General features: G+C 40.2%; 1 protein-coding gene across 2 annotated transcripts; it reads right to left on the bottom strand.

The window, feature by feature from the left end:
- Nucleotides 1–1,475: 1,475 nt before the first annotated feature.
- Nucleotides 1,476–18,652, bottom strand: ak2 (adenylate kinase 2). Of its 2 annotated transcripts, none has more exons than XM_078423019.1 (7): nt 18,441–18,652; nt 16,618–16,743; nt 9,288–9,398; nt 8,525–8,619; nt 7,716–7,788; nt 6,972–7,167; nt 1,476–1,857 (listed from the first exon to the last, which is right to left on the bottom strand). In XM_078423019.1, exons 1-7 carry the CDS (start codon nt 18,537–18,539, stop codon nt 1,850–1,852), a joined length of 708 nt encoding a protein of 235 aa, XP_078279145.1. In that variant the 5' UTR covers nt 18,540–18,652; the 3' UTR covers nt 1,476–1,849. The 2 variants fall into 2 exon arrangements, with proteins under 2 accessions (XP_078279145.1, XP_078279144.1); XM_078423018.1 differs by lacking the exon at nt 1,476–1,857 and adding an exon at nt 2,769–5,086.
- Nucleotides 18,653–19,036: the final 384 nt, after the last annotated feature.

Genomic DNA, 19,036 nt, shown 5'->3' on the forward strand with positions numbered 1-19,036 from the left:
TAGGGCCCTGTACAACTGCAGAAGGACCTCTTTGCTCCTATACTCAACTCCTCTTGTTATGAAGGCCAACATTCCATTGGCTTTCTTCACTGCCTGCTGTACCTGCATGCTTCATTTCAGTGACTGGTGCACTAAGACACCCAGATCACGTTGTACGTCCCCTTTTCCTAACTTGACACCATTCAAATAATAATCTGCCTTCCTATTCTTACCACCAAAGTGGATAACCTCACACTTATCTACATTAAACTGCATCTGCCATGCATCCGCCCACTCACACAACCTGTCTAAGTCACCCTGCAACCTCATAGCATCTTCCTCACAGTTCACACTGCCACCTAGCTTTGTATCATCGGCAAATTTGCTAATGGTACTTTTAATCCCTTAATCCTTTCATCCAAGTCATTGATGTATATTGTAAATAGCTGCAGTCCCAACACCGAGCCTTGCGGTACCCCACTAGTCACTGCCTGCCATTCTGAAAGGGACCCATTTATCCCCACTCTTTGCTTTCTGTCTGTCAACCAACTTTCTATCCATGTCAGTACCCTACCATGTGCTCTAATTTTGCCCACCAATCTCCTATGTGGGACCTTGTCGAAGGCTTTCTGAAAGTCGAGGTACACCACATCCACCGGCTCTCCCCTGTCAATTTTCCTAGTTACATCCACAAAAAACTCCAGTAGATTAGTCAAGCACGATTTCCCCTTCGTAAATCCCTGCTGACTCGGAACGATCCTGTTACTGCGATCCAAATGCTGCGCAATTTCGTCTTTTATAATTGACTCCAGCATCTTCCCCACCACTGATGTCAGACTAACTGGTCTATAATTTCCCGTTTTCTCTCTCCCTCCTTTCTTGAAAAGTGGGATAACATTAGCTACCCTCCAATCCACAGGAACTGACCCGGAATCTATAGAACATTGTCTTTGTCCAAATATCAAACACAGCGTGAGGAGAAATTGTTTCACACAGTGAGTTGTTACGATCTGGACTATAATGCCAGGGATAAGAGTGCAAGGCAGATTCAATGGTAGAATTCAAAAGGAAGCTGGGTATCTGAAAATAACTTATTTGCAGGGGTTGGAAAAAAAAGGGTGACGAATTGGAGTGAATCACTCTGATGAACCTTCTTTGCACACCTGCTTTCATGAGCATATTCAATTGGAGGAGGTTTCCACTGCTGGATTCAGTAAACTGCCTCACACTTTAGGGACTGAAAAGTTCAAAGATATACTGCTGAAATGCCATTCTACATGGGACTGATGCAAACCATAATAACATGGAATGGAAGGAAACTGTAGATGACTCCTAGTCTATCATATCTAAGGTATGTAATTATATTCAATTAAACGATGTGTGGATTATTTGCTTCATTGAAGGTACATTGAGCCTCATGAAGCCTTGCATGTAACCATCAGGACTGAACTAAAACACCACAGTAAATGATTAAAAATCTATTTATTGTACCATCATTCACAACAACAAAAAGAATCTTTATTTGGTACATGAACAGCCACACAGTTCACCATAAGGCAATATGTAATATTGTTAAGGCAATAGGAAAATATTATCAGCAATTGAGTCAGCCTTCTCACAAACTTGGTTGTGCATATCCCAGATGATCGCTCACCTTCCATTATATAATCCATAAAAATGCAAGAGTTGAATAAATCGATAGGTGTTAGCACTGAATCCACATCTTATTTTTACTCAGCCTATTAAATGAATTTATGAACTGAATTGCACTTATGTACTGTACCACCAATACCTCCACCGTATTATGTAAACATTGACAAACTTGATCACTTGGCACATTGTGGTTTGAAAAACTCTGGCAGCACAAGTTTCAGTTTGCTGAAATGAAATAAAAAGAGGGTTAAGTACATCTAAGACGAAAAAAGGATTTGCTCTTCACATCCTGAGCTCCTTGATTGATGAGATCCAATGATATAACATGCTTTTTCACACTGCTGCCGTCAGGAAGGTGACACAGGAGCCCGAGTACTGTTACCTCCAGGTTTAAGAACGGCTTCTTCCCCCCAATCATCAGGTTCTTAAATCATTCTGCACAACCCAACTGCAACCCTACCTCAGCATCGAACCTCTGAATTTTACACTAGCATGGTTGCTCAACCTACTTTGGTTGTTGCACTATGATCTAGTTAACTTTGAGCAACTGATAATTTATTGTATGTTTATTTTTTTTGTCACTGCATCTAATGTGCCTGTGAAGCTGAAGCAAGCAAGAATTTAAATGTTCTGATTCATATCTGACGTGTATTATAAACACTCTTGACTCTTTTGATTACCTAGGTTTGTATTTGTAGGCTAAATGTGCCTTACATGTCAGACCATCTTCGCAATATATTATTTCTACCCCAAAATCCACTTTTAAATTTTTTTGGGGGGTTTCCTTTGGTTCGAGGAACTAAATTCATCTTAAAAAAATTTAAATTAAAGCAAATGGATAACAAAAATGTGTATTCAAACTATTATAATGTAAATTTTAAGCTTCACATTTCACTGCCCTATTTCTCCCTTTATTACATTTTTATTTTAGATTGCGGAGATTTATTTTAAATAGTGGCAATCCTTAAAGCAACTTGTATATGACTGCACTCAAAAAGTTATGGTTATGAAGTGTTTTGTAAAAAAGGTGTTCTGAAAAGCACTATATAAATGCAGGTTTCCCGTTTCCCCTCCCTCCCCCCGTCCCAACTACTTATTGCTTTGATGAAAGAGAGCAACTCAAAACAAATTTACTGAATTATTGAAACTCAAGACGATGCAATTGTAATCCAAGATTAGAAGGAGAAAGAAATCTGACAAAGGAATTGTTTCTTAATGCACTATGAGATATTGGTCAATAATGCCCTCCAACCATCCAGAGTTTAGTGCTCAATACGGATAACAGTGATTATCATTACCAATTACTAACACAACTACCCGACTCAAAAGGGAAAAGCAGCCTTTGGGAAGGGCGATTATACATTCCGAAGAAGATTTGTCAGTCATGGCTCTCGCACAACAATCCCCTTATGAGAATGAAGGGAAAAAAGAGAAAGACAATTTGCACTCAGGATTCAATATTTAAATCTACACTGTATGGAAAGCCCATTAACTCTCACGACAACCCTCACTAAAACGGCAACAGCAACATGCTAGTATCTTCAGCTATTTCAAAATGTATTGCAGATTCGGGAACAAATTGAGGGTAAAGCCACAAGGTATAATGCCAAAACACCAGCTTTTTGTGATAAAACATTTCATCATCTCAGCAAGGTTTTAGATTCTGATCATGCCCACCAACCTCCTGGCACAGTATCTTTAGCTTGGCAACTGAAATAAGTAGCCAATTAAAAAAAATGTTTGGAAATAAAAGATTAACAAAAGAAACATAAACATGTGGGATTGGTCCAAGAACACAACCAGTCTTTAAATTTCAACTTCATTAGCTCCTAACTTACTAAACATTCAAAGACATGTATTTTGTAAGCTTGTTTGCCACTTTGTGCAAGAGTACATGCAGAAAATTTCTTAATGTCACAACAGTAAGTCACAGTGTGCAACACACAATGGGAAGGTACCTGCTGGAGTCAAATGATAGAATAAATAGTCTTTTACTGCTATTAATTTAATGTTCTACTTTGTCAAATAGTTATTGATGTCAATGCCAGGTAGATGAAGACTGGGGATACCCTGATAGGCAAAACTAATGCTCCCAAATGCCTAAAATAATGTATAATATAAATGGTGGAAATACCCAAGGTGAAGACAGAATAAAGATCATTGCTTAGTTAAGCACATCCAGCATTTTCATCTCAGTTTCTTTCAAATTCATTGGGTCATTTCAGAGATTTATTCTGCATTTCTACTTTGATACTTTGAGCCATCAGCCTTTGTCATTTAATCTCTCTTGTCTTCCACTCTATCCTTGAGTTTAGATTTATTTCTCCCATTACTCTTTACTGTCTTTGCATTTTAAAACCTGCTTATTTCCAACTATTCCTAGTTTTGGGGAAATGTATCAAAGTGAATTGTTAAGTATTTCTATCTAAAAATGCTGCCTGACCTGCCGAATATTTCCAGAATTTAGTTTTGTTTTAGATTTCCAGCATCTATTTCCGTAACATTATTCAATGTAATGGAAATTGGATTAGAATTACTGACTTTGTTTTATCATGTAGCAATTCACATGTTTTCAAAGCTCAATGGAATCAGTTAACTTTAATTGAGACATACTTAAATGAATTTAAATACTCCAAAATGAATAACCTCCTTTGGTTTGCCTTTATTTTTACAAAATACAGCAGAGCAAATTCTTAAAACATAGTGTCTAACGTACAAAAAGATATTATGTTCTCAGTAATGGAACAAGATACTTTCATTGGAAAAGTACATTTTAGGAAAAAGAGTCTCCAAGTACAATCAAGATTGAATTTATGCTAAAGGTAAATTTACTTTTGGATTTAACAGAATCAGGTACAACTTACTGAACAACTAAATCCCCCGTTGTACAATAGAATGGTAGCGAAGAAGAGGGAACTCTAGTCAGGGCTGGTAGGTGTCTGAAGGACTCCAAGCCCCAAGAATACGATGCCAGGAATAATCTAATGCCATCGTTGTTTCTCAAAAAAATAGAATGAAACTCAAAATAAAATGGCATCTTGATCATTTTTTACAAATATTTAATCAAATCATTATATTTTAAAAGGAATTGGGGTAAGCTCTGGGGAGGGGAGGTGTTTACTTATAAGGAAACAATTTAAAATCTAGAAACAATTCAGCACCAATAGAGAAGACAAGCGGTTGGCATTTCACATGTGTTCAAAATGACAAATGTTCACTCTAAGACCTAGTCTGTTTTTCCATCTTGATCTTTTTTACCTTATATGTTAGCATACGTACTTTAGTTTTGCTATTCTAATTTATTTAAAAATAAAACTGTGTAACAAATACAATATTGTCCTGGTCCTATAGTCCTTGATGACAATTTGAGAGGGAGATGATCAGAATGGTCCAGCAAGGATGAAGACAGACAGAAGTCCTCTTGCTCAGTATATACCAAGCCTCCACTTTTCAGCTAAAGAAAATCCAATAAAAGTTATTGATTCATTGAACAAATCATTGACTCTATCAGACTGTTCTAATCAAACAGAGCAAACCTGAACCAGAGAAATATTCACGGCCTTAAATATGGCACTTTATCAGGAGAATTGAGTGTTATTTGAATTGTGGAAGTTTCACTAAACTGCTTGTGTAGACTCAGTGGACTCATATAAAATAGAACTGAAATTTGATTACGGTTTGTAAATCATATCAGAGATTAGCTCACAATGTCAATAGTCTGGTTCAAGATTTGATGATTTTAATTACAAAATCTGTAAAATTATTTCTAGTGCAAAAGATGCCACCATGATACATAGACAGCCCAAGCATGAGATGATTTGGAAAATGCCTCATATTGCGTGTGCTTTTTCAAAAAAGTTATAGGTTCTAATGTTTTTTAAAATAACTTCTTAACTAAATTTAAATAAATTTTAGGAGATGAGATTAGCAGCGAGTTACAATCTGCAATGATCTTCAGTTGCCTGTAATAGTATACTTATCCTGACTGCATGATAAAGGAACACAGCCAAATTAAGGAATTGCTCCATTTGTGAATACTAGACACAATTCATGACCCAGCTTATAATAAAAATAGCAACTTTCCAATTGGAATATGATTTATAAATGTTAAAGTGAACGGCAACAGGGAGATCACGTCGGCCACGGCAGACTGAGTGAAGGTGCTCAGCGAAACGCTCACCCAGTCTGCGCTTGGACTCACTGCCGACAGTCCTTTCAGGCAAGGCAGAAGTTCACTTGCATCTCCTCCAACCCCATCCACTATATCCAGGTATGGACTCCTTTCTAATCGGCAAAACCAAGCGCAGACTGGGCGATCGTTTCGCTGAACACCATTGCTCAGTCTGCCTTGGCTACGCGATCTCCCCAGTTGCCAAACACTTTAAGTCCCCTTCCCATTCCCACACTGACCTTTATGTCCTGGGCCTCCTCCATTGTCAGAGTGAGGCCAAACGCAGATTGAAGGTACAGCACCTCATATTTCACTTGAGCAGTTTACAACCCATCAGTACGAGTTTTGATTTCTCTAACTTGAAGTTATCCTTCTCACCCAGTCCCTCCCCCACCCTAGTCATATTAGTGTCACGGTCATCCTGCTGAGTTTCACTGCTTGTATCACTCATTATCCCCACAGCTAACACTGGACCATGGTGGGCTCCACCTTTCCTTGATCATCGTTTTTTTTTTTTGCATATCTTTCAATCATTTGTTTAAGGTACCTTCTATAACTCTCGTTTCCCTCTCCCCGACTCTCAATCTGAAGAAGGGTCTCGACCCGAAACATCACCTATTCCTTTTCTCCAGAGATGTTGCCTGACCTGCTGAGTTACTAGTTTTTTGTGTCTATCTTCAGTTTGATAGATATGTTGTTTCTGCCCCACCCGTTTAGCCAAGTCCAACATAATCTGCATTAAGGACCGCATCCATTTTAACACAATTAATTGGAACTTACAGATCACTTTATCTAATTTAATTGTGTTAAAATGGCTCTGAAATGAACAGTTAAAGTTTTGCAACTTCAGAGGAATGGATTTGCAACATTAAAATAGTAGCCTTGCCATATGCGGAAACAACCAGATAATATTTGACTATCAAATATAATCTATAGCATTTATTTGGCATAAATAAAGCTAGCATTTTTAACCTCTTGAAAAGTGTAATAAAACTAAAATCAATAGATCATTCTTTTCAGTTATCCAAATTATCCTCAAATAAATATCATGATTAAATATCATTGGTTAAAGTAAGTAATATTCTTGATTACAATCTATCAAAAATGCAACACGTTTAAATTTTACTGCATATGCAACAAAATTAAACAAACAGAACTAGGTCCTTACATGTAGCTCCACTGAATGCAGCTAGAATCGTGGAGAAAACAACTTCGGGAGACTGTGAAGCATCAATTGCTGTATGAAGCCCTTTCTTTTGGTAGTAAGAAATAAGAGGCATGGTTTGGGTATGATAAGCTGTTAGTCGAGATTTTAATGTCTCTTCATTGTCATCCGTGCGTTTCAACAAAGGTTCGCCAGTTACCTTAGCACAGAAAAATAAAAAATAATAACTGCTTTATGCACAGAAAGTATACAACTTAAGTTATACAATACAGATCTATAGATAGGGTGCTTTGGAAGAGACATATTATCGGTTGTGCTCAATCTAGTGTCCGATCGGGAAATATTTTGCAACTAACAATGGGAGTCTCATGCTTTGAAAAGGGTCACTAGATTAACACCCAATCTAAAAATTCTTAGATAACTTGAATAGTTAACGCGTTAACAAATCTAGAGCCACTACTCACACAAAGATATTATTTAATCATTGGAGCGGATAAAGGGAATTAGGAGAACATGTAGAAACAGAAGCATAAATTACTTAAATGCAACCAAACCAGAATTTAACTTAAATAGCATCCACTAATTCTTAAGGAAGGTTTATTTCCTTCTCTAATTTTCAAGCACTGCGTAGTCTTGTTATCTTATGGAAAGATTGGAATGAGTACTTGGTTTGTAATTATTATTATCGTACAGGTTTGAAACATACATTACACAGGTAAGTGCATAATCATGGCTCATTATACATACATCATCTATCATTGGCACTTTGGGGGGTTTAAATTCTTCATGGTAGGTACGTCCACTGGATTGATGAAGCAGCCTATAAAGAAAGTGTATAGGTTTGCAAAGTAGTTGTTCATTAAAGTGAACACAATCAGTTTTTTTCCTCACTGAACAGCAATGCTCCACTTTAAAGACATTTTTAACTGACAGCATAATTAAGCATGCAACATTAAAGCAATCTTTGTATGAATGTGATGGTGATCTTAAGCTAAAAAACAGAAGGTGATGTTTTAATTAGGCCAATGCCAAATTTACTGTAAACTATAGGTGTTCTCAAACTAATACCGGAATAGTTCAGTTCTCTTTAGAATCTTGTATTGCTTTGCAAACTGCTACTTAATATCGTGCAGAGACAAAGGCCTGTTTTAATCTTACACAGACCAATATTTTAGCTTATTGTAGAACAAGGAACTCCAGATGCTGGTTTATCAAAAACGACAAAGTGCTGGAGTAACTCAGCGGGTCAAGCAGCATCTCTGGAGAACATGGATAAGTGATGTTTTGGGTGCAATTAGCTGGATCCTCAACTTTTTAATATTAACCAAGAATTAAAAGAGAATTGAAAATCTCAGCATTGACCCTTAGGATTGTTTTCTCAATGGAAACATAACTGGCTTTTTGTTTCAGGCTAATATATGTGTGAACTTAATCAAGGTAAAACATTTATTTCCAAAAATATTTAAGCATTTGCAAAGATATACCCACCAATATTCACATCTTAATAGTCCAACCAAACTGTAAAGTGTATTGATTTTATTAATAAGTGAGAGTACCTGCCACAGATCCTCTTAATGAGCAAGTAATCATCAATCTTCAACTCCAACACAGAATCCAGCTTCTCAGATCGTTTTTCCAGTTGCTTATCAAACTTTAAAAAGAGCAGAATTGGGTCAGACACGAAGAGTAAAAATATATGCCTTTCAGAGTCACCCATATTCCTCAAATCGTCAAGGATAAAATAATGCAACTTTTTCAAATGACTTAAAGTTTTCTTAACATATATCCTGTTTGTTAGCCCACCACTGAAACATAATCTAAACTTAAAAAGACAAAGCTACATCTCTGATGGGAAGTTTGCAATGATACAATTACTCCCTACCACCATCTCCCAATTTCCTGGTTTAACCATGGGAATCGTCTGGCTTTCATTAAACAATCATGGTGAAGATAAATGAGATTCAGCTCTTGGATGGATGCTTCTGCTTAAAAATTGGTATTATCACAAAGACAAGCATTATCCCATCACCTTGAAAATATAATTCTCTACGACGGTACTTTAAAAACATCTATTTAAAACCAACTGTCTTAAGTTAAAAATGAAAAGTTAACTCATTTATAAGCTTTAATATTTAATCACTGTGTCGCAAAAATTGAAGCCATTGGTAGAGAATAACTTCAAGAGAAAATCATTAATTTGTGAATATGATCTCAAGTGCAACGGAAATAAATTAAGTCAATTTGATGAACATCATTATCATTGCAAAAATGTCATAGCCTATTTTTTTAGGAACAATTTGAATAAAAATGTTGACCTACGATCTCTGCTTGATTGACTGTGCGCGGAAATCCATCCAAGAGAAATCCATTTTTACAGGCAGGTTTGCTCAAGTTTTTATCAATCAATTCAACCACCATTTCATCGCTGACCTGAAGACAAAGGAACAAAATTACATCAAAAATATGCATCAAATCAGCTACTGGCTACCATCACCCCACCAAGGACTTCTTACTGACTAAAAGATGTTTTTGTAGTAAGTTTCTTCACCGTGGAAAAACATACACAAAGAATTATATTAAATCCTGAAGCACAGGCAATGAAAGAAACATAGCAAGGCCCTACACTAATCCCAGGAACACCTGGATAAGGAGGCCACCTATATCAGACATCTGTTCATCAACTGTAGCTCTGCATACAATACCATTATCCCAACCAAACACATCTTCTAACTTGTAAAACTTGGAGTCAGCATTTCCCTCTGCAACTGGATCCTCAACTTCCTGACCAACAGGCCACAATCTGTGAGGATAGGTGACAAATCATCCTCTTTGATAATTCTCGACACTGGCTCCCCGGAAGGACGCATTCTCAGTCCCCTACCATACTCCCTATACACTCATGAATATGCAGCCAAATACCAATCCAACTCAATTTACAAGTTTGCAGACGACATCACCCCAGTAGGCTGGATATCAAATAATGACGAGACAGAGTACAGAAAGGAGACCAAGAACCTTGTAACCTGACGCAGGACACCAACCTCTCCCTCAATGTGTAGGAAAGAACTTCAGATGCTGGTTTAAATCGAAGGTAGACACAAAATGCTGGAGTAACTCAGCAGGACAGGCAGCATTTCTGGCGAGAAGGAATGGGTGACGTTTCGGGTCGAGATCCTTCTTCAGACTGATGTCAAGGGAGTGGGCGGTACAGAGATAATATGTAGTCAGAGACAGTAAGACTGGTGGGAGAACTGGGAAGGGGGAGGGGATGGAGAGAGGGGGAAAGTAAGGGCTAATTGAAGTTAGAGAAGTCAATGTTCATACCGCTGGTGTGCAAGCCACCCAAGCGAAATAAGAGGTGCTGTTCCTCCAATTTGCGCTGGACCTCACTCTGACAATGGAGGCCCAGGACAGAAAGGTCAGTGTGGAAATGGGAGGGAGAGTTAAAGTGTTGAGCAACCGGGGGATCAGTTAGGTTTAGGCAGACTGAGTGAAGGTGTTCAGCAAAATGATCGCTGAGCCTGCGCTTGGTCTCACCGATATACAGGAGTCCACACCTGGAACAGCAGATACAGTAGATGAGGTTGGAGGAGGTGCAAGTGAACCTCTGCCTCACCTGAAAAGACTGTTGGAGTCCTTGGATGGAGTCGAGTGGGGAGGTATATGCAGGTGTTGCATCTCCTGCGATTGTAGGGGAAAGTTCCTGATCTCCCAGTTGCCCAACACTTTAACTCCCCCTCCCACATTGACCTTTCTGTCCTGGGCCTCCTCCATTTTCAGAGTGAGGCTCAGCGCAAATTGGAGGAACAACACCTCATATTTTGCTTGGGTAGCTTGCACCCTAGTGGTATGAACATTGACTCCTCTAACTTGAAGTAGCCCTTGCTTTTCCTCTCTCTCCATCCCCTCCCCCTTCCCAGTTCTCCCACCAGTCTTACTGTCTCCGACTACATTTTACCACTGTACCGCCCACTCCCCTGACAACAGTCTGAAGAAGGGTCTTGACCCGAAACGTCACCCATTCCTTCTCTCCAGAGATGCTGCCTGTCCCACTGAGTTATTCCAGCTTTTGTGTCAACCTCTCCCTCAATGTCAGCAAGACAAAGGAGAGTGTGATTAACTCCAGGAAGCAAAGTAATATACACGCCCCAGTATACATTGATGGTGCCGAAGTAGAGATGGTTGAAAGCGTCAAGTTCCTAGGAATAAATATCACCAGCAATTTGTCCTGGACCAGCCACTTCAAAGCCAAGAGTCTGAAGAAGGGTCTCGTCCTGAAACGTCACCCATTCATTCCTTCTCTCCAGAGATGGTGCCTGTCCTGCTGAGTTACTCCAGCTTATAACATAACATAACATAACATAACATAACATAACATAACATAACAACACTTTATTGTCATTCGGCACAACACCGAACGAAATTTCAGCAGTCACAAAAACACAGCAAAAAAGAAAAAAAACACAGGACACCGACCCCAACACAAACATCCATCACAGTGACTCCAAACACCCCCTCACTGTGATGGAGGCAACAAAACTTCCCCTCTCTTCCCTCCGCACCCACGGACAGGCAGCTCGACCCCTACCGAGGCAACCGACACGCACAGCCCCCGCAAGAGGGCGGCACGGTAGCGCAGCGGTAGAGTTGCTGCTTTACAGCGAATGCAGCGCCGGAGACTCAGGTTCGATCCTGACTACGGGTGCTGCACTGTAAGGAGTTTGTACGTTCTCCCCGTGACCTGCGTGGGTTTTCTCCGAGATCTTCGGTTTCCTCCCACACTCCAAAGACGTACAGGTATATAGGTTAATTGGCTGGGTAAAGGTAAAAATTGTCCCTAGTGGGTGTAGGATAGTGTTAATGTACGGGGATCGCTGGGCGGCACGGACTTGGTGGGCCGAAAAGGCCTGTTTCCGGCTGTATATATATGATATGATATATGAAGAGGATGGAAGGCCCCGCGGCCGAGCCGCCCCAGGCACCGAAACGTCCCGCGGCCGCACCGGGTCGATGTTAAGTCCAGCGGCCGAGCCGCACCGGGCACCGAAACGTCCCGCGGCCGAGCCGCACCGGGCGATGTTAAGTCCAGCGGCCGAGCCGCACCGGGCACTGAAACGTCCCGCAGCCGAGCCGCACCGGCGATGTTAAGTCCCGCAGCCGAGCTGCGCCGGGCACCGAAACGTCCCGCGGCCGAGCCGCACCGGGCACTGAAACGTCCCGCTGCCGAGCCGCACCGGGCGATGTTAAGTCCAGCGGCCGAGCCGCACCGGGCACTGAAACGTCCCGCGGCCGCACCGGACGATGTTAAGTCCAGCGGCCGAGCCGCACCGGGCACTGAAACGTCCCGCGGCCGAGCCGCACCGGCGATGGAAGGCCCCGCGGGCGAGCTGCGCCCCGGGGAAGAGACCTAATAAAAGAAAGGTTTCCCCCCGCCCCACCCCCCCACACCCCACCCCACCCCACCCCACACCCCCCACAGCCAAAAACAGAAACAAAAACCATCCGAACACCGACACAAACAAAAAAAAAAGAAAAAAAGACAACAGACTGCCAGAGAGCCGCAGCCGTTAGATTCGATTTAAACCAACATCTGCAGTTCTTTCCTACACAAAGCACGCCCCTACTTCTTTAGGCTTAGGCAACACCCCTACTTTCTCAGCATGTCCCCAACAACCGTCACCAACATCCACAGACGCCCCGCAGAAAGCATTTTATTGGGATGCATCACAGCCGGTTTTGGAAACAGCTCCATCCAAGATCGCAAGAAACTTGCTGTGGATTGTAGTTGTGGACGTAGCCCAGACCATTAAACAAACCAACTTCCCTTCCATTGACTCCATCTACACCATACTACCATGGCAAGGCCAGCAGCATATTCGAGGACCAGTCTCACCGCAGTCACTCCCAATTCAATCAGTCAAAAGGTACAGAATTTGAAAAGGCATACCTCCAGATTCAAGAACACTTTCTTCCCAGCTGTTAGCGGGCAACTGAATGGTTCTCTCATCAATTAGAATGCACTCTTATCTACCTCATTAAAGATAGTTCAAAGATCTCTAATCAGACTTTATCTTGAATGGTCCTCTCATCAGTTAGAGTGCACTTCCATCTACCTCATTAGAGACCTGTGAGCTATCTTTAATCACTTTATCTTATACAAAATGTTGTACCCTTTATCTGTATAGCGGATGGCTTGATTGTAATCGTGTATAGTCTTTTCTTTGACTGGATAGCATGTAAATAAAAAGCTTTTCACTGTACCTCGGTACACATGACATTAATAAACTAAACACAAACAATATAGTGCAAAAGAAAAAACAAAGCCCCCAAGTCCCACGGGCAATCAAGGAAGTTTGTAGCTTGAAGTTTAGTTGGAGTTCGTAATGTTCAATATCATGAGGGCTGTGGGAAGAAGCTGCTCCTGAACCTGGATGTTACAGCTTTCAGGCTCAAATACCTTCTTCCTGATGGTAGGAATGAAATGAGAGCATGGCTAGGGCAGTGTGGGTCCCTGGTGATTCTAGCTACCTTTCTGAGGCAGCATCTTCTACAGATCACTTTGAAGGTGGGATTGTTGCAGTTAAATTCCGATAACTCACCATCCCACTATGCAGAAATGCCAACAATTCAAAGCACCAGGTGATATTACCCATGCTCCATTTAGATTCACTGGGGCCCCAGTTCCCACACTACCAAGGCTGTTTCCCACACCTTCTCAAAATGCACTGGTGCCTTGATTTCTCCGCTGACTTCAAACTAGCCACATTCACTTGAAAAAATTTAATACCGACAGCCCCTGGGTTACAGAAACTCCCCATCGTGTATTTCACAATTCATCACGAAAAATTTGAGATACAGAATAATATTTACTCTCATGGAATTAACGTGGGAAAATATGTAAATAAACTCCGTATCATTTTTTTCCCCAACTCGTGAAAGACGCACAGATGACATGGCTTCAGGTTATGGAAAAGCACAATATGGACTGTTTTCTGGGAACTCGCCACCGGGTCGCTCTCTGTATTGCAAACATCCAAAAGAACTTGAATTAAATGTGTAATGGCTTTAATAAAAATGCCATCCAACGGTCCATAAAAATCCAGTCCAGCACCACCAAATCCCTAAGCGTGCAGCATTATTGGAGCTTTACTCTATTGCCAATCATGCTGAAAGATCTTTACGAAACACAGTAAACATAAGCTTTGCCACACCAATCAATGCACGTTCTTTCAGATAACATTATGCAACATTACCAAAGGGCAACAAGGACACCTAGACTCATCCAAATTAACTTGAGCACTTTAAAATTCACTACCAACAGAAAGAAAAGTAAGAGTTTGTCTGACAAGTAAAGTTGTAAAAGACTTCAGGAAGCCAAACCAGATCCGTGGAATGGGAGGCAGGTGGACATTGATGTAGTAAGTGTAAAACAATACATTTTTGAAAATAACAAAAAAAATAGTAGAATATCTGAGAGTTTAAATGCACAATTCCCTGTATATGCAAGTGTCAGGGGAATAAAGCCATTAAGGCAGCCGATAGATTTTGGATTTTATAATAGCCACAGGGGATAACAACAGAAGAAACAGCAGCAAATTCCAAATTTTCACTATTGTCATAGTAACAAATTCCTGCCTAACTGAAATGTCAAAAGAAAATTCTAGTTTGTGGAGAGTCTTGTGACACTTGGACTATTATCTTTGGAGCAGAGAAACCCATAAAAGTAATAAGATGACATTGTTTTAATTTGTAGAAATTATTCAGGAAAAATAACTTAATTTTTTAAGTCTTAATTCGATTCATAAATTAAAAATATCATCAAGGAGAGAGAGAGAGATTCGGAGAAACTGCTTGATATAAATAGATGTCGTGAACATGGGCACTATTTCAGATTGAACCAGAGATTATTTCCTCAAGTGAAATTTGGTTAAATTTTTGTGACAGAGAAAGTTACTGGCTAAAGAATGCAAGTCCTGGAATTAATGTGGATTGCTTAAACATGAGTGAGGTCTTTCTCCTATGCTGTGACGTTTATAGTACTCCAGCAATAATCCATTGACTCACAAAATCTTTTCAATATTTCATATTAACAGACCGACTCACCTTTTAGTCAATTTGCAGCAACTGCAAATTCAGTCATCCATTGTCAATGAATGGAGCTTGTTTCTCTCTGCATCTTTGCAGTTAAATGCCAAGTTAAAGAACTGCAGAACCAGGAGGTTTTCACACATGATGAATCAGCAGGTTCTCTTACTTGATGACTCGTACAGAGGTTCAACTAGCATTCTGTACTAGGTGAACTGATCTTATCCAGAGTGCCCACAGAGATGTTAAAATTATGACCGAATCCTCTCCAGACGTGTCACAAACCACCAGCCATTTGACTTTAATGGAAATTCACATTTTCACATTGGACAACGTCAGACATCCACTTAGTGTACAGCATGCCAAAGCTAGTTGAAATTTGTCAGAGTACAAATACATATACTATTAATACACCATTAACTGATCAGCATTCAATGATGTTTCAAATTTGGAAGTAGAATGTGGACTGGTGGAAAAAGAGGAAGCCAAAAATTAAGCGATTTTTAAAAAAAAAGGCATTGAAAGAGGGAATAGCTTATCTACAGGGCAATAGGTACTGAACATCATTATGCAAGTTGTTCACAGCTATTTTCCAAAATATAATTTAAAACAAAAAAAATCACAGACACAAACCAACAAACCAGCTTCCTCTCACTCCATAATAAAATGTTTTGCCTACATTCCTCTCACATGGCTTTGTCCAGCCATACACACAAAAATGCATGCAGTGTCCACTGCCAGGATACTGTCCAAGGGCAGCACAGTGGCGTAGTGGTAAAGTTGCTGCCTTCCAGCACCAGAGACCGGAGTTCGATCCTGACTACAGGTGTTGTTTGTATGGAGTTTGTACAGCAAAATTCCTCGAGTTCAGGAATAATACTTCATATTTCACACAAGTAACTATTCTCCAAACACAAATTAAAGAGTCAGAATGCATGACACATCACATTAGTCTCGACCTTTTACCTTCTGGCAACAGTCAGTACATACATTTTAACAGAGGCAACCTTGGACAATGTTTCCCTTATTTACCCAGTGATGCTTGTTAACATTGTACATCTATTGCTACCTCCGTTTTTGGTTAAATCAGCAATTCAGTTGAGAAAACATAAAAGGTCAGGATCTTTTTCACAAAATCAACTGAGGATGAACTGCATCACTTTGAAGTTGAGAAAGCAGCTGCCTAATTCAATTTATGCAACACAAGTTGCAGGAATGATAATATACAACCAATTTTGACAATAATCACAATAAAGGCAATAGCATTTCCACAGTGAGTACTAAAGACTATTCGTGATTACAAATGATTCACAGCATTTTCAATTGTTAAATTTTGGATTCTTAGCATCCACAAAGTTTTGCTCCCAATCATTAATGAGGCAAAAATCCTTGAAATACACCAGGCAGGCAACACCTTTGGAGAGTCAAATAGACTTAATGTTCCCATCAGAACTAAGTAAAGATTATAAATCTGAAGGGTTGACTATGTTTCTATATGCTCCACAATCTGAATCTCACACTTGTACAAATTTGGCCATTCACTATTTCAAAGTTCGACACTTACTAATTTGCCAGCATCCATTGTTTGCTTTAACATCTGTCCCAATTCTGATCCACTTGCTACCATGGCTCGCAGCATGTCACCCGTGGCTAAGTGGCAGACATTGAAGTGGTCAGCAAGTCTAGAAGCCTAGTGGAAGAACAGAAATAAATTGACTTTTTTAAAAAAAATTAACATTTAGCAATTAGTTGTAAATGTAATGCAAATCATTCTTCATGCCAGAAGCCAAATATTATTTTTCATGAAATATTCAAACAAAATTTTCAACTCTGAGACTTATCTATATCTTTTATATACTATATCTTATATCTAAGACTACCATCCACGGGTCAACCTGTAATTGACCCGAGAAAATAATAAGTGCAAATCCTCATCGGCCAAGATTAGACTTTAAATTTTTCAGAGACGTGTGACTTTACAGTTGTAAGATGATGCTGGAAAGTGGCGACTGTTTGCATGCTGTCCCAGAGGAGAATCTACTATTATCCATCACAATTGTTTCACTCGTTTGCCTGTGTATGATTGTATTCATAAATACACACGTTCAGACTGGATAGCAGCCAAAACAAAGCTGTCATGAAAGAACATGGAAAAACTTCAAAATGCTTTATCACAAATATTCACAACAAGCCTTACTCATTTTTTAATAACTTGCTATTATATAACAATGTTAACCTGGTAAAATGTCCCTTATTCCCTTGTTGCTTGGCAGGAACAATATCAGACATCACATTTACACAAAAACCTTTAGGAAGACAGTGGGGCTGCAAGAGGTTATGGTGGGGGGTGGGTGGTTGAGGGGTAGGGTGGGGTGCGAGGTTTGCAGATGAGCAGGCCATCAAAAGATTAGAAGGATATTATGCAAGCCAAGGCTGGAAATGGTGGGGTAAGGTGGATCCATTAACACAGGGCGTGACAGGGTAATGTAAGATCAGATATGCACAACAGAATTTTGAACAAGTTAAAAATTAACAAAAGCAGCAAATAGAAAATTGGGTGATGGAACTTCAGAACAGCTGATCAGGGGTAACAGTGTCACAGATGTGTGCTTCAGTAGCAGATAGTATGAAGCTGTGTCAAACATGTGATATTATTGAGGCAGAAGCCTGGTATTGCCACAACTTCAATAAGACATTATTACCCCAATAAATATTCTCTGAAGTACAGTATTAGTATCGACATTTGGGGTAGAGGGTGGGCATATGCCATATGGTGAAATGAAAGGGGCAAATACACGTTCACCAAACCCTTCCTTCCTTAAAAGAAATTTAAAGCTTAAGCACATAGCTGAATTGCACTAATGGCGAGTCAAAGCAAAGAAGCGACTGATCCAAAAAAAGCAACACCCTTCTCAGCAGCGACATTCCCTGCGCTCAGTGACATAAACAACCTACTTTCATCAGCATAATTCAAGGTCAGAACAAATAGTACAGGTTAACCCGGTTTTCTGTTGGCACAATGTGGAAATAGGACCACCTTCCATTCTACAAATCCGTAATCCCTACTCTCAAACTTTAAACGTGATCCTCCAGTTCTACTTAATTGAAATATGCAACACTTAGAAACATGAAACCGTTTTTTAATCGAAGTTGCCGACGGTCAAAAGACCTCTGTATAGTCAATGGAGACCCAACTGCAAATGAAAATAATGTAATAGCCGTGTGGATTGGAAGATATGGAAGTAGAAAATGTAATCCTACTTTTATGGTGCACAACGGACACTACATTTAATGGAAATAGCCGCTCTATCCGGATTTTGGTACTGCACAAATGCCAAGTTTGGAGGCCCCACGGTGGCCTGGCCAAGCCTGGATCCTCATCCTCACCTGTGTGCCTTTCCCTGCTCCGGGAGGGCCCAGGAGAATGGCCCGTATTCCTCCATGAACACGATTCGCCTTCGGCGCCTCTTCAGCACTCGGACTCATGCTGTACTTTCGATTGTTCACCTCAGCTAGATAACTTATTTAAAAAAACCACGGCTCCCCGGCCTACGCGACTCCACTGCCCGTTCCCACTGGCTGCAATGTGCACGTTTGCGACGGCGTGTCAGACTACAGCGTCCGTGCCAATTGGCCACTCGCCTTGTCAATTCTTTATAATAAGATGCTTCTCTTTTTTTTTTTTTTTTTAAACACGAAAAGGGAGATTGTGCATAAAATGAGCGACTGGTGTGCTCTGGACTTTACATATGCATTTAATGTTACAGTCTGTGTGTGCTTTGCGTAAAATATGCCATCTCGTTAGAGGCTGAGCCTAGTGCAGCCAATGGTTTGTTATTTGTCTATCCATGCTAACATTTCTGGGGTTGCTTTTTTAAAAAAAAATCTGAGAATTTAAAAATAATTTATTGGGCGCCACCCAAACATTCTGAGAGAATGCAGAGACAAGGAAATTAAGATGTTCGTTTATGACAAGAGGAGTT

The sequence above is a fragment of the Rhinoraja longicauda genome, chromosome 27 (genome assembly GCF_053455715.1).
Source record: "Rhinoraja longicauda isolate Sanriku21f chromosome 27, sRhiLon1.1, whole genome shotgun sequence".
Classification (NCBI taxonomy): Eukaryota; Metazoa; Chordata; class Chondrichthyes; order Rajiformes; family Arhynchobatidae; genus Rhinoraja; species Rhinoraja longicauda.